Source organism: Dromaius novaehollandiae, chromosome Z (genome assembly GCF_036370855.1).
Source record: "Dromaius novaehollandiae isolate bDroNov1 chromosome Z, bDroNov1.hap1, whole genome shotgun sequence".
NCBI classification, from domain to species: Eukaryota; Metazoa; Chordata; class Aves; order Casuariiformes; family Dromaiidae; genus Dromaius; species Dromaius novaehollandiae.
The window spans coordinates 84,911,809-84,938,280 of NC_088132.1; the positions used below are offsets into that span (position 1 = coordinate 84,911,809).

General features: G+C 42.4%; 2 protein-coding genes across 4 annotated transcripts in view; both read right to left on the reverse strand.

The window, feature by feature from the left end:
- Positions 1–2,969: 2,969 nt before the first annotated feature.
- On the reverse strand, positions 2,970–18,501 carry LOC135325013 (asparagine--tRNA ligase, cytoplasmic). The gene is made up of 15 exons (XM_064502323.1): positions 18,348–18,501; positions 16,689–16,771; positions 16,383–16,448; positions 16,181–16,273; positions 15,667–15,756; positions 14,279–14,357; positions 13,043–13,113; positions 12,670–12,756; positions 9,550–9,771; positions 8,944–9,143; positions 8,380–8,515; positions 7,232–7,345; positions 5,617–5,748; positions 4,997–5,128; positions 2,970–4,417 (listed from the first exon to the last, which is right to left on the reverse strand). The coding sequence occupies exons 1-15, from the start codon at positions 18,388–18,390 to the stop codon at positions 4,286–4,288; spliced, it is 1,680 nt and encodes a 559-aa protein (XP_064358393.1). The 5' UTR covers positions 18,391–18,501; the 3' UTR covers positions 2,970–4,285.
- Positions 18,502–19,332: 831 nt separating this feature from the next.
- LOC135325012 (phospholipid-transporting ATPase IC-like) overlaps positions 19,333–26,472 on the reverse strand; it is a 51,277-nt gene continuing 44,137 nt past the window's right edge. For all 3 annotated transcript variants that reach the window (XM_064502320.1, XM_064502322.1, XM_064502321.1), the window contains 6 exons: positions 25,810–26,033; positions 24,546–24,629; positions 23,306–23,551; positions 22,895–23,033; positions 21,633–21,763; positions 19,333–20,733 (listed from right to left, as the gene is read on the reverse strand). In XM_064502320.1, coding sequence (XP_064358390.1) covers positions 20,503–20,733; positions 21,633–21,763; positions 22,895–23,033; positions 23,306–23,551; positions 24,546–24,629; positions 25,810–26,033 — 1,055 coding nt within the window. In that variant the 3' untranslated portion in view covers positions 19,333–20,502. The remainder of the gene's footprint in view (positions 20,734–21,632; positions 21,764–22,894; positions 23,034–23,305; positions 23,552–24,545; positions 24,630–25,809; positions 26,034–26,472) is intronic.

The window sequence follows — 26,472 nt, forward strand, 5'->3', positions numbered from 1 at the left end:
AGACTATCAGAAGAATTAGCCTGCTCGTTAATGTTTAATTTGAATCTCACGTCTTCTAGTAGCAGCTTAAGAAATTGCTCCGTGAACAGCTTAACAAGGTGAGGAAGTGAAGTACACATATTCGCTGACTACACCTCCTACAGCGATGACCTTCCTCAAAGCTCCTCGCAGTGTTTTCGGGCTTACACGCGTGCACTCCCGCCTGTCGCCGGGTTGGATTCAGCCCTGACAGACACGGGCGCTTTTCATCTGCCCTTCGCATGGCTGTGTCTGCTTATTCCAGGGCAGACCGGTCTGGAAGCCCAGCAAGTTAATTCCTCATTTTGTGATGATTCATCTGTATGAAAGCAAAACCTTATGTTAACACATTCCCTACCGATTTGAAAGTCCCCGTGCTTGATAAAATGCTGAGCTGTCCATAAACTTCGACTTGTCTTGAAGGTGGAAGGCAGCGTTTAGCAGCTCATTACCCAGTCTGGCACAACCCAGTCCTGCCCCCTACCCCCAGTCTATTCATACAGCCGGATGGAAAGTCGAAGGTGGAACATAACAAGCAATACTGGCACCTGGGCGGGACAGGGGGAAAAGTGAAACACGCAGCCAAAGCTCGTGCCCAGTCAGTTCAGGCAGGTGGGTGCCGCGGCCCCGCGGAGCGAGCGCTAAGCAGCAGTTCTGCGTGGTGGCTTTGGGGAACGCAGCGGTCGCGGGCAGCGGTGACGGGCGAAAGGACCCCCTAGGCTCGCTGGCCCTAGGTGATCCCATCGGCACTTCGTTAGCAAGACCGTGCTTCTGCCACCTCAGCCTCGTAGCATTGGTCTAGGGACTGCTTCGAGTCCTAACAGACAGGTTCTTCAGAAGTTTGTTACTCAAATGAAGACCCAGTTCTCCTCTGTCTGTGAGATTCTCGGTAACCACAGCCCCCAGCGCAGCGTTACCAGCAGCGTATCCGAACACCCACACTCCCTCTTTGTTCTTCCAGTGACCCGTGAAATCCTCCGTGAACAATCAACCTTTGAAACAGATGCCGGGCTGCCACGCAGAGGGCTGAAGCCCCGACTGCCAAGGTCGCCTTCTCTGCAGTCCTGCCAGGTCCACAGGTGAGGCCCGAGGCCACTTTCAGTGAGTGGATGAGACAATGGCAAAGGAGGGGGAATTTAGGTATATTAGAAACTAGAAAATCTTTCAGGACAGAGAAGAAGAAAGAGAAACAAAAACCAAGCAATGTTTATTTCTTAATCAGTAAGAGTAATTTTCTTTCTTAACGAATAAAGGCCTGAACTGTGCCTAGACCATAAACCAGGGGCCACACCAATCCTATTTAACATGGAGAAGGTTTGTTTTGAAGCAACACTTTACCACCTGCCTGTCCGTTAGGTTTTAATAGTTGGGTAAGAAATTGGTCCTTAATAATCCACCAACAGATTTACACTGCCTTTTGCTTAATTCAGGGATCCTTCCCATGCAGGTAGCTTGCCCAGCACTGTCTCTGCACCATAAGCAGATTATGAAACTCCACAGCATCCTCTGTGAAGTTAGAGTTGATGGCATCTTTCATTCCAGTCACCTTTAATCTCCTTGTCTGATCTGCTTCTTCCACTAGCCTCTCGCATGTCCTGAGACCTCCTGTAGCAGAACTGCAGTAGCTCTCTCCGAGGCTTCCCGATCCCCTCACTCCAGGCTTTTGAATGAAAATTTCTGATAGAAGTCTGTACGTATTCAGAAATTCTCCTTACATATCCGTAAATCCTTAAATCTATACAAACTCTGAATTACAGAAGCCTCTTGAGCATATGAGCACAAAGCAGTGGGGAAAAAGACAAACACGAAGGGTGCGATTACTATCTGGCAGCATGTTTAACATTTGGAGCAGGGTGACTTTTGCTATAGCTCACTGTTTATATTGTTTCTCAAGTACATAAGTTTGGGAGTAGGCAATAGCTATTGTTTTGTTTTAATGCAGTCAAGCTTGTTCATTTTTATTTTCTTTCTCCAGCTAATGTGCTTAACACATATTCAACAATATCCAAGGAAAATTATAGTTGACTGCACCTTTACAAGAACAACAACAAAAAAAAGCTTTAGTTCTAAATTCAGACAAAGAACAGCACAAAAGAGACAAGTAGGATGAAGGTGAGAAACAGAACTAAGGCACATTCCTGTTCAAGAAGCAGCTCTTAAAAGCTGTTGTCTTTTTCTGTTGGAAAAAGACTAGGCCACAAAGGAGTGGGAAAACAGGTAAAAAATGTAAATTCAGAGACATGTAGATAAGAAAGAAAAAACTATCCTTGCAATTCTCATTTCTTAGAGCATCTTTCATTCATCCTCAAAGTTCCTGTTCCTCACACTCCTCCAACAGCACACCCCGAGTCACGCAGCAGTGCCACAGTAGTCCCAGAGAAGCCCCAAGAGGACATGGAATCCAGCCATTCAAGAGCAGCTCTGGGCGCAACTTCATTTCTTCCAGCTATAGCAGCTGCTGTGACGGACAGGTTAGGTCCACTAAAAACCTGGCCGCACTTCTGACCTTGGGCCATCGCAGCTACATACAACGCCAGATGGTTCAGTCCTCACAGCAGCCAAGTCATGGTCCATTCCCGCTGGAGCTGGTGCCTTGGCAACTAATCATCCAGCATTAATTTTCTCATTTATTCTCTACCGGATGTTTCTGAGGGGAACTATCCAAGTCAAAAAAATCCTGCTTTTATGTTGTTGGAGATTAAGTTTAAAAACTAACAAAGCCACAACCCAATGCTCCCCCCCAACAAAAGACCTGGTTCCATTTTTTCCAGAATGTGTGTTTACTGCACTTTAAAATTCACATCTCATGTTTTTCCCATGCGGATATTGTCTAAGGCAAGACAGAGTATATTAAACAAGTCTGCTATAAAGGCCCAGTGAGGGGGAAAAACAAATAAACAAAAAAAATCCATAGGCATTACAGGTCAAAAAACATTGTCTTACACACCGACTTTTCCATATTGCCAGGAATTTATTGACTGCTGATTTAGACTAGTTTGTGTATGTAACATGCAAGATGAAGAAAAAACCCAATCTTTTACTACAAAAATATGGACATCACACAGCTCAACAACAATTCTATGAACGGCAAATCCAGATAAAATCTCAGTGCAGGTAGCAAATGATGCCCCTACTTTTTTTTATTTCTTCTTTTCACTGTAGTAAAAGGACTTAGTTTGTTTATGGCTAAGAAGCATTCAGATGACTCAACAGATTTAATATATAATTAATTCCGTTTGATAGCTTGTTTACAGCAGAGAACCTGCTAAGACGCAGTAGCAGAAGAGTACACCGGGCCAGCTGGGAAACATGGGACTGCTCTAGTATGAAAACATTCTTTAGCAGGAAATGGGAAAGCACTGCTTGAACTACAATTCACCTAGAGAGGACAGAAATTCAGTCAGCATACAGTGCTGGAAACCAATTCTGTTTCACAGTTACCAAGTTCTTTGGGTCTTCAATCAGTTACTTCTTGTTTGAAGCAGAGGGAAGAACCTTGGTTTTAAAAGCAACACAAACATCCAGGTGCCCATGAGCTAACAGACAGTCCTCTTAAAATGGTAATTCAGCATGTTAGGTGTGCGTGGTCCCACTATTGCGCTCTGTCCACAAATGCCAGGGAAAACTAACAGTGTACCTCACAATCAGTCTCAATAAATACTTTGGAAAAAAAGTACACCTCTCGCAGCAGAATTTTGCGTTCAATACTACATGCCTTGCTACTGAATAAACTCAAAACTTTCATTAAAAGCAGTAGGAGCTAAAAAGTGCAGCGCTTAAATGTATTTATTCTAGTTTTTATACTTCATTGCGCTATATAGATGATAGCCTCTTCATGACATTCTCAATAGTCAGTATTTGGGAATTTAAAGAGCTTGACCTTCCGATTTCTCCAACAAGAAACCACAAAAGAGAAAACAGAGGTCAAAAAAAATTAAATGCCCCAAATATTTTATTCATAAGTCACAGACATTAAAGGTAAAAGCGCATCTTCTTTTTTTTTTTAAATACCAGCTTATCAGGATCTTTGTTTTATGGCGACTTGAGAGTATTTTTACAATTTTTTTTTTAACAATTTTTTCTAAGAATTCTTCCAGTTAATTAATAGCATTTTCCTTTAAAAAGGGTTCCCTCCCAACTAAAATAGCGATTGTATTAACCACAGGTTGCAGTAAGTCTTGTTCTCGGACAGGCTGTAGTATGGTAGTGAATCGTTCTTTCCGAAGCATCAGTTGCTCCGTTTCCTAGCATTTCATCACAAGGACGGCTATGGTTTGCAGCGCTGGACGAAGCGAGGATAGAGACAGACATCTCTGATATGGTGCCTGTTCAGGATCCAGGTCAGGAATCGTTCCAACCCCAAACCATATCCACCATGAGGGCAGGTACCGTATTTCCTCTGTGAAATTAAAAGCAGAAAGAAGATACTAAACATGCAATTATTACCTAAATAACAAGCTAAATAACACCAGCAGAAAAAAAAATACAAAATCATTTTCTGAATGAATGACAGGGAAACTGGATTATGGTCTTCCCAGATAAGATAGTTGTGTTCAGCTTCTGAGGGGAAAGACTAGAAAAAGGAAGCTGAAAACGAAAGTCTTAATGACCTTTTTTCAGCCTTGTCCTTTTCACTAGGTAGAGCTATTCAAGTCTGAAGAGACCAATCTGTCTTCATCTAAAAAAGAAGGGCCTCACAAAGGTAGTGCATGGCAGAAGACATTACGAGAGGCACATACCAGCATAAGCCAGTCTCATGAAGGTGATCTGTAAGGGCAGTGTGCACCACAGCAAGCAAAAGCAATTTCAACAGAACAGAAGCTGTTACCCACTGCATTTTGCAAATGGCTAAATGATCATCTACTTCTGGCCATAAAAAAATGTTTCCCATTTAGACTGCATCACTTTAAGAGGAGTTTAAAAAAAATTCGGATACCATGTTCCCTGACAGGCAGGGCATGGAATCTGTTCTACGCACCTGGTCGGTGTACCAGTAGTACGGTGTGGGATCGATGCCCTCTCTCTTGTAGCCTTCTATTAGCTCCTCACTGTCCCAGATACGCATAGAGCCTCCAACAATCTCACCAACATTCGGCATCAACACATCGACCTACAACGCACAGCACGAGATAAGCTAGTACAAATAAGCTGTCTGCAGAAGGTGGAAGGAAAAAGAGCCCAAACATAAAGCATATTTCCATAACACTTTTTACCATATAATTTTAACTCTATGAGGGAAGAAGGGAAGGCAGTTCTTATTAGACTCAGCTTATAGATGGAAGAAACCAACTGACTAGGTTCTCCAGTTTAATCTCTGATTGAGAACAGCACCTACTCTTCCTGGCTGCCAAACGGCTCGTGTTCAGACAACAGGCTTCAAGAACAGTCAAAGGAATATTGTCTTTAGATTATTTATAAGCACTTTAGAGTTGCTTTGTTTATTTTAGTACCAACAAGCCATGCCAAGAGACTCCCAAAATGAAATGTGATAAGAATTCTTCAAGTTTTTTGCTGTAATACTCATTCATTTTATGCTCATTCACACAGACTTTCCCACCCCGTTTAGGAGCCTGTAACATAGGTAAAACACCAACTCACAGATTCTGTAAGCCGGGAATCCTCAGAACAGCGCGGCATATAAAAGGACTTTATCTCTGCAGGAAATCGACACAACAGGATTGGCTCATTAATGGTGTCTGTCATTAGTCTCTCAGGAGCTTCAGGAATATCCTACGATTAAAGAAGACTTATTAATATTTAAAACTAGAAACACTACAAAATCTCAAGGCCCACAACACATCAGGCAGGAAAGACAGACAGTTTCAGACCACACATATCCACACATTCACCCATTGTACCTAAATATTTAATCAAAATTATCTTAGAAGAACTCAAGAAACTTTATATAAATATAAATAATCCTCACAGTGTTTTAGACAGAAAGCTTATGAAAAGTCCAACCTGAAGGGAGACTTTCCAAATGACTAGTAAACATTGAAGAGCCTAAATTCCTTCCTCCCCCCAAACTGTTTTCCATAAACCTTAAAACTAAGTTTAAGTGCTTCCTTGTTATGTATACAGGGCTATTTATTAATAAACTCAACTGATTAATTACAGCCATGAGAGTATTTTGTTTTTTAAATTTTCTGACTGAAATTTCATAAACGGTGAAACATCAAGCAAAGTGTACAACCAGAAATTTTGTTTTAACCAAATCAGCAGTTTTAGTGTTTAAAAGAGGGGAGACGGGAAGGATGACACCGCAGTTACACAGATAGACCATGGCTTGTTAAACATTGTTTAGTTAAAAACTCCTCCTATCCCCCAAAGGTTTCACTCTTTCAGCTGATGGTAACACACATTTCTTAGACTACAAGTTAAAGTCAGAATACTAGAGTTTTCTTTAAAAAGAAAGAACAGCCACACGTGCTGGTTACTTGTTTTTAATCCAGCCAAACGCTGTGTTGCAGCACTGCCTTGCTGTACACAGCAAGGAAAGGGTAAGGAAGGGATAGGAACATAATCTTTCTCACAAAGCAAGCATCCATCTGAAATGGAGCAGGGAGGGGAGAGCAGAATCCCCATTTCCCTATGGAACCGAACGTTCAATGCGGTATGAAGGTCTTTCCCTCTATAATCCTTTCATACAGCAGCAGGAAAAAAAAACCCAGCACACCAGATTTCAAGCAACCAGTTTTTCTTCAGACTTTACTCTGTAGACTTTAAAGTTAAGGAAATCATATCATCTCTGCCTACAAACCCTGCTTCTCTTAAATCCTTTTATGACTATGGCTACGCCACCACCAAGTCCTACTGAGTTCCTTAAAGCATTCTGCCTTACATGCTGGCAAGAAGCGAGACGGGGAACAGATGGACACATGACAAAACGGGGTTTGATTCCAGCGTTCCACGTCACTGCATGAAAACCCAGGCCCCACTTGCACCTCCCAGTGCAACTGCAGTACAGCATCGCTACATCTCCCAGCACAGTCCAGGCCTGAGATTCATAGCAAAATCCACTTTGACTTAAATGGGACTAGAATTTCACTCATCAGCATCATCCTAAACAAAACAGCAGATTTCACACAGCAACAAAAAAAATCCAATAGCATCATGGTCCAAACACATTCTTCTTCCAGTCACTGACTATTACACCTTTAGTGCAGGGCTACGGGATTTTGTTTGTTTGTTTTAATTCCTCAAAAGGACTTACATCTCCAAACTCGTAGTAAGTGCCATCTTCCTTCTTCACATCGTGTTCCTTTAACCATGCAATGGCATCAGTATAGTTCATCCGTCGGAACGGACGTTTAGGGGGCTGGAAGCCCTACAAAGAAGAACAGGCATAAAAATGGTTAGAAGTGTATCTTTAAGAAGGAACTTTTAGAAATTTTTCTAATTGATCAGCAAGTCTATTTCCAGACTTAAAGTATATACATGACTCTTTCCAGCTCATGCATCAATAAATTGTTAGTTAAAAGATCAAGCTCAGAGAAGTGCTGAAGCAAGAACCAAACACAGCTGTCTACCCAATGCTGTACAGTTCACAGAACAGATGCTGAAAAAGATGGCAGGAGAAGGAAAAGCGTTTTCAAGACGGGCTCCTTTTGTGACTTCATTGCATACGTAGGTGTTAAACTGACCGTTCTGCAGAGGCTCCACACGCAGGGCCACAGGGCGCTATGCCACGACAGAACACTGCCACCTTCCCGCACACAGCCATCCCTTTGTGAGAAGGTCACAGGGTGGCTCCTGCCTGTGCTATTTCCTACCTCGTCCCAATCTCAGCCCAAATTTAAAAGTGAACAAGCAGTAAAAATGCAGTGTTTATCAGGAAAATAAGTCAAAATAAATGGGAATGACTGAGTCTATACGTCCTATGAGAGAAGAGCTGGAGATGGAAATAACACTGTTTAAGAGGCTGCTAACTTCCTTTGCAGAGACAACAAAGACAGCGTGTCTCTAACAGAGGATAGCTTTACAGACCTCCAAGTTCCACAATAGAAAGTAAAACACCAAAGTTGCGTCACTGCTCCCTTGTGCTCAATCTGCAAGTACCAGCTGGTCAATACTACCAGCTCTGGGACAAGTTTTGTTCCACTGGTACAGTACACACTACGGTACACAGCTGGCTCCTGGACCCTACCAGTCTGTAACTTCTCCCACCGCAGTCCCTGCTCCCGGGAGCACAGTTACCAGCCTTGCAGCATCATCGCTCTTTTGATATGACTGAACATTGCTACAGAAGCAGAGCTCGCTGCCATGCCCTGTCTTTTCCAAACGGACGGACGTGCTGACTGTGAAAGGCTAAAGATCAGGTTTTCTAGTCTATTCAAGACTGTTTTCCACACTGCTGCCTACCGGGTTTAGGTCATGCAGTAAGCTTGCTGCAGGTGATTTCAAGACTCTGTCCACTACATCACAGACCAAGTTCTCCAGACGGTCCAACAACTCCTCAAAACTTATAAAAGGGCATTCAGCTTCAATGTGAGTGTATCTGAAACACAAGGTCATACCGTTACAAAACACACACACTAGCAAGTTATCTTCAGCTATGAAAAAAGCCTCAAGAACCCCCTTTATCCCCTTTTTCATTTCTCCCACTTCTAAATTGTAAAGGAAATAAGGCTGTAAACACATTGTCAAGGAAACAACAGTATCAGCTGTATTTTCTAAATAGATAAAACTTAAAAATTATGTCAGCTCTGTTTAGCCCAAGTCTTCGTTCGGTAAACGCCAACGTATTACGACCCACTGGTCATTCACAGAGACAAGATGCTGCCCCAAAAGAACTTTTGCTCAGTCCTTCCCTATTACCCTAATGCAGTCTCCTCACTGTACATTCCATCATCCAACTGTCTGCTGCTTCCCTGCTTTATACTTTCATTTATACATACGTAATAAATATGCATATTTTCTCCATACTCTGCCAAGTGTCTGCGCGTCCTGGATTGCTCAGCTCTGTATGACTGAGCGATACAAAAAACATCTCCCAATGCCGGAAGGCAGGTCTCCAGGTAGAGCTGGGAGGATTGTGTCAAGTACGCCTCTTCACCAAAATAATCCAGCTTGAATAGGGTCGAGCCTCCTTCAACCTGTGTTTGGACTAAAGTTGGTGGTGTAACCTGTAAAAGAACAGGACTGTCATTACTTCAGTGCAGAATTAAGGACAATGATGACAACATGCAAGAGCAGTGACGTAAGGCACACTCTTCCAGAACACCCTCTACAAAGCTTTTGTACATAAGCATACAAGTACTTCATTCTGACATCCTTCATATCCTAAGCAGAAGTGTGCAGGTTTTTTGTGAATCATGCTGTAACACTTACATGCCCCAGAAGTGTCTACATATCTTTGGAGATTTCAGGCTATGTCTATAAAAGCAATCAAATAAGAGTTTCCTAACAAACAGCTTCTCTTTCGCTCATTTTAGGTCAGTCAGAAAGTCTATACAGTTCTTCCAAGAACAAGATGGCTCTGAAGAAAGGAGATTAAAGAAGTCAGTTGCAGACAAAGAGAAATACACTTACTTCATAGTATCCATTGGCAAAGAAGTGATCCCTGAAGACCTGTACTACCATGGAGCGCACCTTGAAGATTTTTGACATATTCTCGCCACGAATCATCATATGCCTGTTGTTAAGCTGCACGTCAACCTCTGAATCCTCATTGAGTAGGTTGTCAGCCCCTCCTGCCGGGGCCAGACCGATAAGCTCCCAGTAGTCGCAGTTCAGCTCGTGGCCTCCTGGAGCCTGCCAATTTGAAGAGCAGCAACAACTTTAGTCCACTTTTTGTCACTCGGATGTCACCATGTGGCATCTCAACAGAGATGCTAATTCTTCCAGTTTAAACAAAAGATGCTAAAGCCCTTCTAAATGCAGTTATTTTGAAAGTGGCTGCTTCGTAACCCAGTCATACCACTTCAGTCATATCACCCCTGAAAAACACCATTTGTAACCCATCATACACCTTTCAGACTTAACTGTAGGACTGAGTACTACTGCCAGGTAATTAGAAGATAAACGGAACACATCTAGAAACTCAGGTGTAATGTATCATAGAGAACTGGGTTGATTCTGCAGGAAGAACGGGATGCTGAGAGGGCAGGTGGAACTCCTTACTATCTTCAACTATTTAATGGGTGGTTACAAAGAAGATGGAGCCAGACTCTTCTTGGAGGTATCCAGCAAAAGGACAATGGTCACAAATTACAGTAAGGTGGTTTCAATTGGATATAAAGAAAAAATTCTTCACACCAAGGGTGGACAAACTCTAGAGCACGGACCTAGAGAGACTGTTCAAACTCAGTCCTTGGAGATTTTCACAAACTCACTTGGACAAGGCCCTGGGCAACCTGGCCTAACACTGGCTCTTCTTCAAGCAGCAGTTGGACCAGATGACCTTCAGAGGTCCCTCCCCCTCCCAACCCACAACCCTTCTATCTAGCTTACGCTGGCACAAAGTACCTCCCTGTATGCCTTCAGGAACGTCACACCACACAGACACAGTGAGAGGCCTCCCATATATTAGAAGACAATGCCAACTCAAAATTGCTGTATGACATCGGAAATATTTTGTTCTTTGTACTGTTTGAGACACACTCTGGATGGCAAACTCCCAAAGAAGTCAAAAGAAGCTGCTTAGATCATGACAGGGGAGGAACTAGCTCACTACGTATATGGTTACCTTTAAGTTTGCCTGTCAGAGAGGCCTGAGCAATCTTTCTGCACTAGGAAACATTTCACCATTATGTGAAAGCAGGAAATTTCATACTGACTCATTTCCCCCATTCTGTTCCCTACTACATGGCAAACAGAAGTCCCAGACCCGGGACTGAGCCCTCTCCAGCTGCTTGGGCTACAGAACTGACCTCTGCACTTCTGGTGCCAGAAGCTCCCCTGTGTGAGTCACAGGAGAATGTGCTTTTGGTGCCCAAAACATATTCTTCCCCTCCGCACCCAGTATTTTCAAGATATAAATGCAGTTTAAAAAGTCTAATCAATGGATATTTGACTCACTGTAAACAACATACAAATCTGGTGTTTTAGTGTACTGAAGCATTATATTGCTGTGACGAGACAAGAAAACGTAAGCAATGGACTCAAGCTTAACTGAGCTTGTCACTCTAACCTTAGGTAGAACTCTTGGGGACAGGACCCAAGTGGCAGGGAGAACTAGAAAAATTAAGCCTATCTATCCCAGTTTCATCTGGAAGACATGCCGGTAATGGCCAACAGTACATGGTTTACAAAACAACCGAATTATATGCAAAGCACCACACAGGAGTTCCACATTGACCTTATTTTATATACTATGCGAAGCCACAGAGAGGACTGCTTTGCTCAAATACTGTCTAATGCATCTTGGAAACATTGTCTGAAACAGCGCAACAATGCTCCAAGATGCGGTTTTGTTCAGATATACTTGTCTGCTATCTTCCTAGAGTTAGCAAACTTACTCAAAAGAACAGACATGAGAATATAAATGTCAATCTACGAGAAAGGAAAACAAATTCTCGCTTCTATAGCTGATGACAATTTTGAGTATGTATCTAAAGGAAGAGGTAAGCTTACAGAATAGCAAGATTAAATGTACATCTATTCTGTAAATCTCAACATGACTGCTTTGTGTTCTCCTTCAGAAAAAAACAACGCTATAATTAGCTATCAAAAGTCCGTGTCTTAAAAAAGACTACTTGAGATTTAATCTGTCCTCAGCTTCCTTGCTGTTGTTGTATCACAAGTTTTGCAACACAGATGCACATTTACTTTTGTCTTTCAGTCAATTCTGTCAGTTAAGACAGAAGTCTTACAGTAATTTTGAATAAATACCCTGACATGGGCCTGCGTGTTCTGATGCGTATATTGAGTCACTGTCACAGAGAAGGGCTCCTAAAAGCTTCTCTGCTGCCTTCAGTTTGAATCCTTTTTAGGAGTCATTTTTCACACATAGCTCCTTAACATGGCTTTAGCCCCAACTCCAGATTCAAACAATTTTCTGAACAGCAACAGTTTGTAGATCTCAACTATGAGAAAAGTATGAGGCATAAGCACCATCATATTTTGAGGCTTAAAATCACATCTGCCCGGTCACTAATCTGAGACCACCATCATAAACAGTGTTACAAAGCAAGTCAACAGATTGCCTTGTTCTTACTCCTTCACTAGAGGACAAATTAATATCCTCATAACAAACAACATGGTGAAGAGTCTACAAGCACATCTCAGTAAGAGAAAGCGCTAAGCCCAAATTCTTGATCACATTAAAAAAAAGAATAAACCTTATTCACTACCTTTCCAAGGGAAAATAAAACGTCACTTAGTTAACACAATTTTACATTGATATACCCTATAAAATATCTACAGGATGTATCAGTGGAAAATTGTTTCAGGCAAAAGGTAAAGCAGAACAGTCACTTAGTTCTCGTTCTCTCTCTCACACACACACGCATGCACGCACTGAACTCCAGGTAACTGCTGCAGCAGCTTTAGGTTTGTGGGTTTTGTTTTGTTTTGATTTGATTTTTAAACAAATTCCCACTGAACTCAACCAGTAATTACGTCCAACTCTGCTTCTCGTCCCATCAGGAAAACGATAACCTGTTACAGAGCAGGAGAACCCAAACACACAGCCGTATCCAACTGCCGTACCTGCTTGCCTTCGGGAACAAGGGTCAGCACACCATACACGGCAACACTGCTCTCCGTAGACAGAAGTAGCCCATTGTAACACTGACACTACAGAGACAAAAAGAAACAAAGACGCGGTTAAGATAATTTTTAATTTCTAGTTTTCCTATGAGATCTACTGGAGTCATGGACAAGATTAACTCATAATGACTTCTAGTTAGTCTTCGCATTGACAAAAAACTCGAGTGGTACGAGATACAATTTAACAATAGTAGGATTTAATCAACAGGTTTAGGATAGCTTCCAATCATCTATATAAAGGAAAAACAGATGAGGTACGAACTCCGCATTTATTCATTTAGAGACAGAACAGAATTATATCATCACAACTTACCAGTTCATCTGAAAGGACACACTGTAGAAATCCTGTGCCGTCTCTCAAAACAATGAACATCAAATTTTTTCCTAGTTAAAAACAGAACAAAAATGCAGAAAGCCTCGGATTTATTCACTGATCCACTGAACAGACCCACCCCCAAAAATATTACCACCTGGTGTGCAGCTTATTACTGAAGGACTGTGATTGTGTTAAAAAACAAAACAAAACAAAAGATGCTTCAGGTAAACACTGAAGCATTAGCTCAGTTATAGAAGCCTTTCACAGAGCTGTATTTTGTATAACTTGAGCTAAAATAAGCTTCAACAAACATCAACAGAAAAGCCAGCTGCAACCCCAACAGGGCTGGGATTGCACTGCCGTGCCATGACCTCAGCAAACGCACTCGGGTCCTGAGGGACTACAGGTCTGTCTGACAGAACTGATGAATGCACAGGCCCAAGTTACAGCTAACGTGGAGAAAGTGATGTCACGCTTCATCCACATCTTCACAAAAGCATCTGATGAGAAATTCTTTTTTCTAGGAACTAGAATCAACCACAGAGAAGCAGAACCAAAGAACTGGTCATGATATCCAAATCCACAACCACTTGGTCAAGTCCTTCAGTGAACAAAGATTATGTCTGAAGCCAGAATCAGCTTTGTCATACGCTTCTAGATTTTTTTTTTTTTAATCACAAGAGAACACTAAAAGCAGCTTATCGTTTTCTGGCTTTGTACTGGAAAGTTTTACGCAAGCCTCTCACTCCCCAGCTGATGCCACCTTGCTAACTAGGGTATTGATCATTTTGAAAGCAAACATACTCACTATACTTAAAAGTTATGCCACTTCACATAACTTAAAAAACCCTGATTTGTTGGTTTTGCCATGAGCAGATGCTAGTTAGCTCTTCAATTTGAAGGATTTGTTTAAGAGACGAAAAAAATTAAGTCTTTTTTAAAAAATTCTGTAGGATTGGCCTCCAAATCAAACATCCCAAAGGCTTTGGACTAAGAAGTCTATACACATTCATACATGATGATTAAGAAACATCTACACACTCACACATTATGCAGAATTTGTCAGTGGTGCACTGCTCAATTTGGGACACCAAAGGGGATATCTAACTGATAGTCTAAAAACTTCAGAAGGAATCAAACACCATTTACACTAAGTTTCCAGATTTTGATGGCTACCGAATTTGTTCCATCTTCCTGCATAGGTTTGATAATTTTTAAGTGCTTGTGGTTTACCTTGCCTACGTAATCTGTGAATCCAGCCAAAAATCTTCACTCTTTGCCCTCTGTAAGCCTCCAGAGCACCAATCTTTACCTGCACAGCAAGGAATAAAGGCAATCAACTGTAGAGAAGTCAATCAGCATTTAGATGATGTTTTCCACATAATTACTTAGAATACAAGTATATATGACATTCTCCTCCCCAAAATATCTCCTCCCAGCACTTGAAGGGAAGTTCCATTCAAAATATGAGCACAGCTGCCAACACTGAACAGCTGTTTAGGAAGGAAAGAGTATTTTATCCAGTCACATCAAAGACAGCATGTTTGGACAATACTTGCAGGCTTCATGTTGAGCCTGTTCTATTTAGCAGACTCACTTTGCCCTAAAGAAACTAGGAACTGTAATACCTTCAATCAGTCAAGAAACTCACTTTGCCTTTGGCCAAATAGAGAAGTCAAAACACTCAACAGCTCACACCTGAAGACCAGAGCGTTCAGGTATTACTGGAACTCCAAGATACATTAAATCACCAGATAACTTGGAGATGACGTCCCAGAAACATTTTCTGGTGCTCTGAAGCGTGAGTGGACATCTCTGGATTAATTTCTAAAAATATTCAATAGAGGAGTTCAGTCAGCAGTCCAAGACGCAGAGGACATCACATCTGGATCTGGCATAGGTACATCTAGACGTGCGGCTGAGGCACTGACACTGCTGTGGGCGGAACAATGAATCCAGCAGGCTCCTTTGAGAAGGATCAGGCCTCAGTAAGTCAGACTGCTGGAGCGCGGTGGTCCCGAAGAGACAGCAACTGCTTCCAGCCCAGCTGGGTACAGCTGCCCCTTTCACAAAGAGCAGCCATGCGAGGGCAAGGCTCAAAGCAAAACCATCTTCCATACGCGCTACACAGGGCCTGTCCAAAACATCACCAAGCAGCACATGTAACAGCTGCTTCCTAAATTAAGGCTTGGACAGCCCCACCAAATCCAGCAGGACTGTAGGAATAACCAGAAAGAACGGCACTCCATGTCTCAACAACTTGTGTTCTCTAACTAGCAGCGTTTCTTCACTCTCCACCACAACAAGAATCACCTAAAGGAAGCAAAACTAATGAACTTTTTCAAACAGAAGTATGGTCTCTACCAGGAGACAGACACGGACACAGAAAAGTCTGATGCATGAACTGACAAAACCCAGATAACCATCAAGTGCACGAGAAAGATCAAAGTCCATATACTAGCAGACACAGGTAAAAGAAAAACAAGATTACATTTATGGTTAGCAACAAGACGGTGGCCTTCAACAGCTGCCAGTGCCACAAAGCAGGGTCAGAACCAATGTCTGTACAGAGAAGAAGCTGTAACTAAGGCCATGCATCAAGTACACGGGATCTTACTCACACATTTTGGCTCTGGAAGACTAGGATCATTCTTGATAACAACCTTCTTAGCTTCCTCTAGGTTCTTCTCTCTTCTCAAGAGATCTTCTGCCTGGTTGTTAAAAAATTTATTAAACAGTTGCTACGAGGCTTTGTAAGATTCTCACACCTCACAGTTACTGGAGACTATAACGCACGCTTACGGACAAGAAGCTTTGACATCACCCTACTAGGGCCTACCCTAGTACGGGAACCTTCTCATCAAGTCCACGACGAGAAACTACGCACAGAAGCATTTCATATTTTTTCCAGGAAGACTAAAGGCAACAAATTGCAGTCATACAAACTCATCCAGTTTCAGTCATTTGCTCGTCCTAATCTAAACAAAGGCAAGTTGTAAATAACCTATATATAGAAAAGAATGATATAGGGAGGAACAAACTGAAGGTTTTTCTTTGGGGTGGGGGTGGGGTGGCTATTTAATGTCTTTGGGAAGGAAAGATGCTAATTCCAGCTCGGCATCATCTGCAACCTACCTCTTTCTTCTCCTTAGCCTCATTCTTCATTTGTTCCCTGTGCCATAGTTTTTTGACATTCTTCATCTGTGACTTTGAAATAATGCTCCATCTCTAGATAAATCCAGGGAGACAGCAGAAAATAAGAGATTACATCTGTGTCCTTCACACAGAGGAGCATCAAAACAACAATTTCTACTCAGAAGCTCTAATATTACAGTACCTCATTTTCTTTTTGCGAATCCACATAAATAGTAGGAAACGGTTCCTTTCCTGCTGTCATTAGAGCCTAAAAAGGTGTGTGGGGGGGAGAGAATTAATGGCACTGTAAGTAAACTAAACCCATGCTGAGATAAAGCAGACTAAAACCATGTAGATATCCTACTTCTGATCGTTCTGGTCAGGGGGTGGGGGGTGGAGGTATAAAATTTACCTTTAGAAGTACGTTACATATACAATGCCAGCCGCTTGACCTAAGTGAGGCTGAACTGTGAATTGAAGATAAACAGCACACGTTTTCTGCAGTTACCTTTAAAACAGTTTTGAATGGTTTCTTTTGTGTCCCATCACCAGTGGAATCACTGCCCTCTTGTTCAGAGACGTACAGCTCTTCTACAACACAGGACAAATACAGACACCTGCTTAAAAAAGTATTGACTATGCCTACATTCATGAAGAAACTGGACACACACAAGGATTTAAAATCTTCACAATTATCAGCAGTGACAAACCTTCAAAAACAACTGCTTGGCCAGACAGTATAAGACTTGGTTAGTATTTTCCATTTTAAAAAAATCTGTCCGCGTAGTAAGTGAATTATGTCAAAGTTTTAGGGACTTCCTAGACATGGAACTCTTGGCAGTTACTAGCTAACATCAGGAACCAAAGAGAAAGAAGCTTTTTATGGAAATAACTTTTTCCAGATAAGCAGGGAGATGCTTATCTAGAGAGGGAGATGATAAGTTGAGAGAAGTCAGACAGCTTAGCTAAACATTTGGCTGACTCATAGCCAAGAAATGAATCACCAGTTAAAAGAACTGAAGATATTTCCTCCTTTCTCCACACCCTAACTAGAAGTCAAAACCACAGGACAAGATCTATCTGCTCCAGGACCCACAAAGCACTTTCACGATCCCCTGCTCGGGTACGGGCAGTCCGCAAACATGAACCTTTCTTCTAACGTGAGTGCAGTTAGTTTCAACTTCCAGGGATAGGAGCACGTAAAACCTCTGTCTGATGGCAAGTCCATTACTAAAACCTTGCTTCCCATATTAGTATTACCGGACTTCGATTTCGCCATCCCTTAGCCTTCTCCATGCTAAACAGAGAAGCTCCATAAGTCTCGCAGTAAGGAGCATTTCCAATCTTTTAATCATTCTCAAGACTTCTCATCTTCCAACCTTAACTTGAATGAACCTCCAGTGCACTACTAGCTTTGTTAACTGCTTACAGCCACACCTGAGCACAACAGTCCACAAGAGCGAAACGCAGAGCTTATCCACATCCATCCATATATATATATATGCACGTATGTCAGTGCACACACGCAGACAGGTACATACATCCACTTCATTCTTTTCTGCTACTTTCACACATCTAGAAGCCAGAAACACACTGGTGAAAACTCATGCTAGAAATATTCTCCCCAGTCAGAAGGAAAAGCAATATATACTTTAATTAGCCTCTTATAAGCAACTAACTTCTATCAGGACGGTGTGCACGTGTCTGTATTTTAGTTGGAGAGTTCAGAAGTATTTTAATGAATAATTCTAGTTTTCATGGAAAACGGATTTGCTCATGAAAAACCAATGGGGAATAAAAGCATAAACTACCACGATAAATGACGTTAGTGTAAGGTTTCCTACTAGCCCAGCCACGTCTGGCGAAGGATCATAACCAATTTTAGCTTTCAGCAGGTAAATTCTCAGGAAACGCCCACCTCAGGCCGGGGCAAAGCAGGAAAAAAACGAGTAACCAAAGGTTACGTGGTTATGCGACCCCCGGGCCGGGGGGGGAGGGGGGGGCGGGTCCCTGCCGCCGCCCGGCAAGGGGGGCCCAGCCGCCCCCGGCCTGGCCCCCGCGAGCCGCCATCTCCCGCCCGCCCTCCCCGGTCCGGTCCGGTCCGGTCCGGTCCGGTCCTGCAGGGCCCCCGGCGCGCGCGGCCGCCGCCCCAGGCCGCGGGCCTCACCCATGGCGAGCGCCGCCGTCCTGCCGATGCCTTCGCCCGCCATGCTGCTGCCGCCGCGCCGGAAGTGCCGTCACGGCGCTTCCGCCGGTTGCATCAGCCGCCCCGCCCCGCCCGGCAGGGGGCGCAGGCGCCGGCAGCGCGGGGCCCGGGCAGCGTTTGGGCCCTGTCAGAACCGCGTCGCCTTCCCTAAGGGAGGGCGCGGGGCGAGAGCTAGTGCCCAGGCCCGGTGACGCCGAGCACCGGCCTACGCTCGGCTGTGGGCTCTCCCTGGGCGCTACCGCGGTGGGCTCGGTGTAACGGCAGCCGTTCTGCTGGAAGGCGGCTTCCAGGCAGAAAACGGAAACCCGCAAACTACCGCAGCAGCGGACGTCGCCTGGAAACGGGAGTCAGCCGGCGAGACGGAACGGCGGGCAGAGGGCCAGCACGTCGCGTCCCACTTTGTGGCGATTGCAACCAAGGCTTTCTTCAGGAAGCTGAAATACACAGATGCCCTTTAGACACTAAAAAACCCCAAAGCAAAAATCAAGCTTTTCACGGCGAGGGTGGTCACACGCTGCAGCAGGTTCCCCAGAGCGGCTGCGGCGCCTCCGTCCTCGGAGATGCTCCCAGCCCAGCCGGCCGCGCGCCTGAGCAAGCTGCTCTGGCCTACCCTGCTCGGAGCTGGGCCCTGCCACCCGCGGCGATTCTCCGAAACTGGTGAAAGCTGCTCTGCTCTTCATGGCTCACCGGAGCCAAAAGTTACGAAAACTGATTATCTACGACATGTTTTTATTAAGTCTCATTGGAAACGGAAGGAACATAGCCACCTCAGTTTGCATGCTTAGTATTTTAATATCACGCCCAGTTCTGGAGTCCAATACTTTTTTCTTTTAAACCACCAACGCCATCCATCTCAGAGAGATTACAGCTATCTCCACTTTTTAAATCCCTTTCACACTCCTGAACTGCACTGTGCTGACCCATATACTTATCAGAAAAGAAGCTGTAACTTTAGGATATTTATTTCCATTAAATTTTTGAAATGTACATTTTTCATTGAAAAAGAACTGTATATCATGTTTTTTGCTATAAAAACATTTCAGTATTCAACCTTAGTCCATGAGTCAGAAGTAAGTGAAACATTCATACACCTCAATTTGAAGAGTGAAAATATGTGCAAATGCAGAGACTTTCATTAAAAACTTTTTACACTCTAAGAATGGTATTTATTTACCAGCAAGTGAAATACATTCAGTATAAAAGCAAACAGTTTTCTAATTAACTATTATTCTTCATTGCTGTATCTAAAACAACTGAAATGAACATATTTTTGCCAGTTCAAAGGGCAGCTTTCCAAAGATTGAATATATCTCTTCATAAAAATACTGTACAAGAAAGAAGACACAAACGTATCCAAGAAAGTTAGAAAGAGAGAGACAGAGAAAAAAAATCCTGTTGATTGTTGCCTCAGCTCTCCATTCCAGGGAACCCCAAGGAATCAGCGAGGGAAGGAGTACCGCCATACCTCTCTTGCTAACAAGGTGCAAAGAAAGATCTCTTCCGATTTAGCACAGCAAGTTGCAGTCAATCATTGAAGAAAAAGAAATGAACTGAAACCACACCTATAAATGTCAGAATACCTAATACAATCTGATGCTGACTAAAGCTTATCACCAGATATATCTGAATCTCAGCTGTACAAGCTCAGGTGAGATTTTCTAGGTTCCTCTCAAAAGACAGATCAGATCACCTGATTTGCCATTGTCACTGTAAATGGTGCACACAGGTTAACTGCGTCTTTGCAGTTCACCTTCAAAGTCATGATATGAAATGTAGCTGCAATTTTATTCCAATATATTATTAAAATGTGAAAAAAGTTTGCAATTCCAGACATCACTAAAAAAATTACAGTGCTGGGTTTTCATACCCTAGATTGCATATCTTCCAGTTTCACATGTAACAGACATAGTTGCACAAGGAGTAGTAGCTCCGTAGAAAAATCTTGGCCTTTCTATGTTTCCAGTAGTCCTAAACCAAGAGGTTTTGCGATAAAACGTAACAATCTTCATATCCATGTGCCATTTGGTTAAAAAAATATCCTGAGTTTGTTTTAAAAAAACCCTTTTTTTGTGCAATCATTTGAATAAAAAGCTTCTCTCCTAAAACGTAGTAAAAATCAGCTTGTTTCACGAGCTTCTCTGACTTGTGTCACACTGTTGCGTAGCACTGCATCTAAAGGAGCACGCTTTCTGCATATGCTGCGTCCAGAAGCAATGAGATCAGCATATCCCCGCTGGTGGGAGAAAGCGTAAGCAGAACGACGGCCAGATATCCCTCGTCGAAAAGTACTCTGTCGTCGCTTCCACTGTTGTTCTTCTGCCATATATTTCTTACGGTTCTTCTTAATCTTCACGCATGCAAAACCAGATTAGATTAAAGATTCAGTACAACAGAATAGATTATAAAGGAAAAGAGCTTGTTTGCATTTACTGTTTGGGGAAATAACCTGATACTTTTTTACTATGTTAACTGCTTTACAAGAGAGTTTCTTGTTTAATTTGATTATGTTAGAAACAAGAATATATACAGTAACACATCAAAGTTTCAGGAGGGCTCACTGTGTTCTTTTTTTGCACTTCAATAATTGTTTTCATTTATTTTTAAATGCCTTTCATTAAAGTGGCATTCTGTAGATTGAAGATACATGGGATAGCTTTCAACTATGTTCTGACACTGGCAACTTCTTTCTTTTTAAACCACACTTTATCACAATTATAACTATTTCTTTGTGCATATGCAATTTGTCAGCTCTAGGCAAAATACAAGCAAAACAAAAACCGCTCACTATATCCTGAAACATAATAAAGAAACTCCAACATAGCCCAAATAAAAACAAAAGTCACACCATTGGTGTCACACCAAAGTAGGCTCGTGTGGTTTTACAAAGGCAAGTGTTAAGCCAAGAGAAAAGATTAGTTAACTAAACTGTGTGATGAGACTGTACACACACTTCTACATTACACAAGCACTCAAGGAAGATACGGGGCAATGAGAACACATCAAAGTAACACTCCACTTTGGACGGCAAAACATCCCGGCACCAGTCCTCATGCAATTAAAAGTCTGGCTTTTGAGCAACGCGGCTGCCACCCTCCCCGGTCACAGGAGCTGAATTCTACGGGCTGGGGGTAATTTTCCCTAGAGCACAATCACTTATCTTATTCGTTTCTGAATATTTGAACTAATACTAGATCCTGTAAGTAAATACACACCAAACTAACCAAAATACTGTAAGACTTTACTTACCCTATCACTTTCTGAAGGCCAAACCGTCATTGATAAGAAACGCAGCGCAACAGCAGGAAGCAAGCAAATAGCAACTGATAAAATCATGGTCAACCAAAGGTACGGCTGTCTCAGAGCATTCGGCGCAGTTCCTAAGAATAACAAGAGCAGAAATTCGTTTAAGAGCTTACACAGGATACGATCGAGTAGACTATCTATAAAACATAAGTAACATACTAAAAGCCACACAGCTTCTTCCCTGAGGACCTAACACTCAGGTATTCTGTGGCGTATCACAACATCCAGCTTTTATTTATAGAATCTACTATGAGGAGACAGAAGCTTACAAAACAGTTCCATTACCTTTACGACTTAGTCATATTCACGTTAAAGCTCTTTTAAGGGCTATGTGAGGCTGTGAGACAAATGCTTGGCTGAGATGCATGGCTTTGGTACTGCTTTAAAACATACAAAAGCAAGAAAAACTCCTTCTGGTACCATTGCTATGTATGTGGTCTCGAACCTAAGTGATACCTTAATATGAAAGCCAAACACCAAATCTTATGAAACTTCCTATCAGACTAACTAGCAGTTACATCTTTACATACTTCTGGAATGTGTACTATATTAAAGTACAAGGAAGCTACTAAAAACAATTCTAAAACATTACTAGAAGTCAAAGACAAATATTATATTAGAGGCAACTGCCTTTTTTCAGTTGCATTTGGCTTAAGAATGGGAACATAAATTGAGGGGGTTTATTATCTCTTTTTGGAATACTTAGATTCAGGCAACATAAGAATGCTTTGTCACTAGGAAGATTAGGAAGCTCAGTTTTCCTAAGAAAAAAATTGCCAAAGGCCTCTAGTCATGCCTCATTGGACTTGCAGCAAAATCCCAAGGAGCTGCTAACAACATTTGGCTCTGTCCTGCTTTGACCTTCCACTGATCAGTTAGGGTATGTGCTTCACATGTTGCCAAGTTACTCTGCGAGATCATTAGATCCCTTTATTTCAGGCTGTCCCACCAATTTTAACTTGATTTTCATTTGCAAACTCCCACTGTTGTGCAGTGTCAAGTTCCAGCTCACTTTCATTGAAAGAAAAGAATTATTGCAGTAGAGCAACCTGGCCCCAAACATCAACAAAATCTTTCTTTTGAAGCGAGTCAGTATTTACCACCATTTACTTTTACAGGCATCAGTTCCTGCCACAACATTTGGCAGTGGTTGTGCTCAAAGCTGTCTGAGACAGGAACAAGACATGCAAAAAATAATGACTGACCTGTGAACTGAAAGGCGGAAGGAAAGAGAACATGGATTCCAGCGCTGTGAAAGTCAAATGTGATACCAAAGTAAAGTGCAATACTCCCAAACACTGAGAAAGCATTAATGAAAGTCCAGTAAGATGTATCCAAACCAATCTGAAAGTGAAAACAAAAATCAAAAACCCACACCTCTGAATGAATTCATTAATTCCAAAGATACGTCAATTACTCTGAAGACTGCCAACTTCTTGGTCAAGTCTTCTCTCACACAGTTACACTTCAGACTGAAAAATAAAGTTGTGAAAGAGAAGAGAGAAGGCAAAAAATGTGAAAGCTTTTCTGCATATTGTTCATTTTCAGTAGAAGTATTTAGAAACATGACCAGAAGGTGTTTTCAGAGCAGAGATCATGAAACTAAGCTTACTTGCCTGAAAATTGACGATGAATATAAGAGAAGATGCTGTTGTGACAGCAAATGACTGATAATCCGAAGGTGCTTCTCCATCTTGTCCCATAGTTTTAAGATAAGCTCCATACGGTATGAAGAAGATTATCAGTGAAGTTGTAATTCCATGAATCAAACTTACAAAGAATTTCCTGTAGTTAAAAAGTAAGTCTTTCTGTCCCAAAACATACAGTCCAGGGAACCGAAGACTCAATCTGTCGCTTACATCCTTAATAAAAGGAAAAAAGTTGCTGCAATTAGAAATGAGGAAAGGCCATAGAACAAGTTTTTTCCCTCAGCAACATTTGGGCCTGGAACAGGAGCTTGGTGGGGCTGCCACGACAACACAGCTTTCTTGTTCTCAGGGTGAGCTCTGAAGAGTTAGAAACTCCGACGTCGCAAAGGAAACAGCTCTTTTCCTTTTTCAAAAAGCAGGCATTACTCTGTGGAAAGTCCTGCTACTAGGAAGGACCAAGACCACAGAACATTTCTCATGCAGCTACTGCATGACCTATTTCCACAACTTCTAGGTTTTTAACTCATTATTTGCAAAGACAAGAACATCCACAGCTGTGTTGCTCTTTACAGCTATATGTTGTGTAGAAGTCTTTTCACTACACTGTGAATAAGGAGAATACTAGTGCTATCAATGCATATCCTAATTTTAAGTCTCTAACATATACTCAGGAGACAGCTTAATTTGGTGCTGAATTTATTTTAGCTTTTATCACAGAAGTAAGCAGAAATATTGATTTGCCCCACCAGCAGGCAAGCCTTGTCTGGAAAAACAAGCAGAGAAGGCCAAAGCACTTGTCCCATTGAATTAAAACAACCGCTGCACACCGAGACGTACTACCAAATACAAAGTCATTCAAAATTGTTCGGTCCCTGCATCTTCAGTGCAGGAGGCTAAGTGAGGAATATCTTCTCCATTAACAACGTCACCTGTTGCTATTCCACAACATCACTCACACAACACAGCAGGCACTTGGAAATATTTTTAACAAACAACGTTAACACTGAAGACCTCTGACCTGCTTAACTTTGGCTATTTCAATAACCCTCTGCTTATTGTCTTTTGTTACCCCACCCACTGAAGAGGCAAGAGGAATACTTTCAAAAGAAAGAAAAGAAAGCCTTGTATGTAAAACAAAGCAATCAGTTTCGGTGTAATTTAACACTTGATGCCTTTGCATTCATCTCGTTAACAACACAGCACATACCTGGTCAAGCAAGCCAACCAGCAGGACCGGAAGGCTAGTATACAAAACATTGTACAGTGTGATGAACCAGTCTTCATATGCTGTCTGCAAAAAGAAAAGGAAACTCAGCTGCTCATTATTTCTTTTTGATTACACCTTTTCCTTCTAATTCTTGAGAAAATTCACACTCTATAATAGCATTAAATTACCTGTCTCAGCGTTTCCCCAAAAGGCAAGCAGCACCTTAGGTCAAAGGCCTGGGAAAACCATTTCTAACCTGCATGAAGCTGCCTCACTCCTTACAAACCATCTACGTTACCTGACCTGAAATACTGTCAAAACTGACATCTCATGCTGAGCGTCAGTCCAGTTTACAGCCGCACTGGTGACTGCGATGAGCGCTTGGCATCCCACATGCAAGTTTGGTGTTAACTCCCCCGTGTCTTCTAATACTCTTTTCTGCTCTGCCCTAGGCATCCACAACTTCCATCAAAGTACACACCATTAACCACTGAACACCGTTAACCTCAGGCAGGGCTGCTTGTTTGCGACCCTCCGCGGTGGCGGTTTATGCATTTAGGTGTGTGAGCCTTTCGGCATAGACCTCGGGAGGTGTGTTTCATCTCCCAAAGCCCTTGTGGTGCACAGGTGACCACAACCTTGCAACACTGAACTTTGAACATTGCCATTTATAACAAACACACTTCAAGCCACTTTAAGCAGCAGTTCAAGATTTAAAAAAAGGGAGGGGGAGGGGGGAGGGTTGGTTTCATACTAATACATAAATGCACCATCTCTCCATCTCACTTCACCTAGGAATATCTTAAGCTGCAGCGCTGGGAAATACCTCTTTGCCTCTCCCTGAAACATGCTTTTGCACATAAGCTTTTCTCTTTAGGAGGAGACCATCCTGAATTTGCTAAACAATCCAGATTTTGTGGCACCTGGTTCACTTTCTAGGCTTTTGGAAGAGGGTAAACAAAACAGTGTTTTGCAAACAGCTAAAGACTGAGAGAAAAAAGGAAGGTTAAACCACTGTTTAACAATCTTTTTTTCCCCGTACAACCATGATACTGACTTTAAGCGTTCTGGCATCCTAACCTACTGCTTAGCTTGTAACTAACTAGCTTAGTAGTTATTACCTATTCTCCTGCAGAAGTTATTGCCTTTAAGTCTGTTCACGTTCACTTCAGGTTCCCATCACTTCCCAGGTTAAGCCTTTGCTATTCCTCACTGACAGAAAGAAGATCTGCTTATTCATATTAAACACGAGCGTGTCTCTTACCTGGGCAGAAAAGCCATTAAAGAATGAATACCAGATGTGGGCTAGTGTAAAGGCAAAGTTTTTGTAGAAAAAAAATCTTAGAAACTTGCACATCCTTATGTAAGACCACCGGCCATGGACCAGCAGCAGTCTTTGGAGGTAGCGGAATTGCCCGAAAGCGTAGTCACTCGACATGACAGCTTGCATCCCTTCTTGGCCACTGATCCCAACTCCAACGTGGGCAGCTAAGTTCAGGAAACAAACACCAGATGCTAATTGTACAAAGGGAGAGGAACAACATCACTGAGGACAAATACTCTATCGGTCCTGTTCTTTACTGCAGGTTCTTCTGCCCTGTTTTATTTTTGTATACAGCATAAAGGCTACTTTAAAGACTTAACACAACAGTGCATAAGCCCTTCCTCTGATATTTATTGCTCACGAGTCCACAGTCATTTGTATTCTTTCGCTAAATACTCACTCCATCAGAACGGATGCTGGTATCAAGAGAAGGGAAGGGAAAGAAAGGGAAATCTGACTGAGGGAATTAAGTGATCAGACAGAGCAAGCAACCCCTGAATGAACTGGCCAGGCAGTTTACAGTTTCCTTTTCAGGAAGCATTTCAAAGAGCACCAGTTGCAGTACAGTATGGCTAATGCCTCTGAGTACAGGATAGCAAAGTT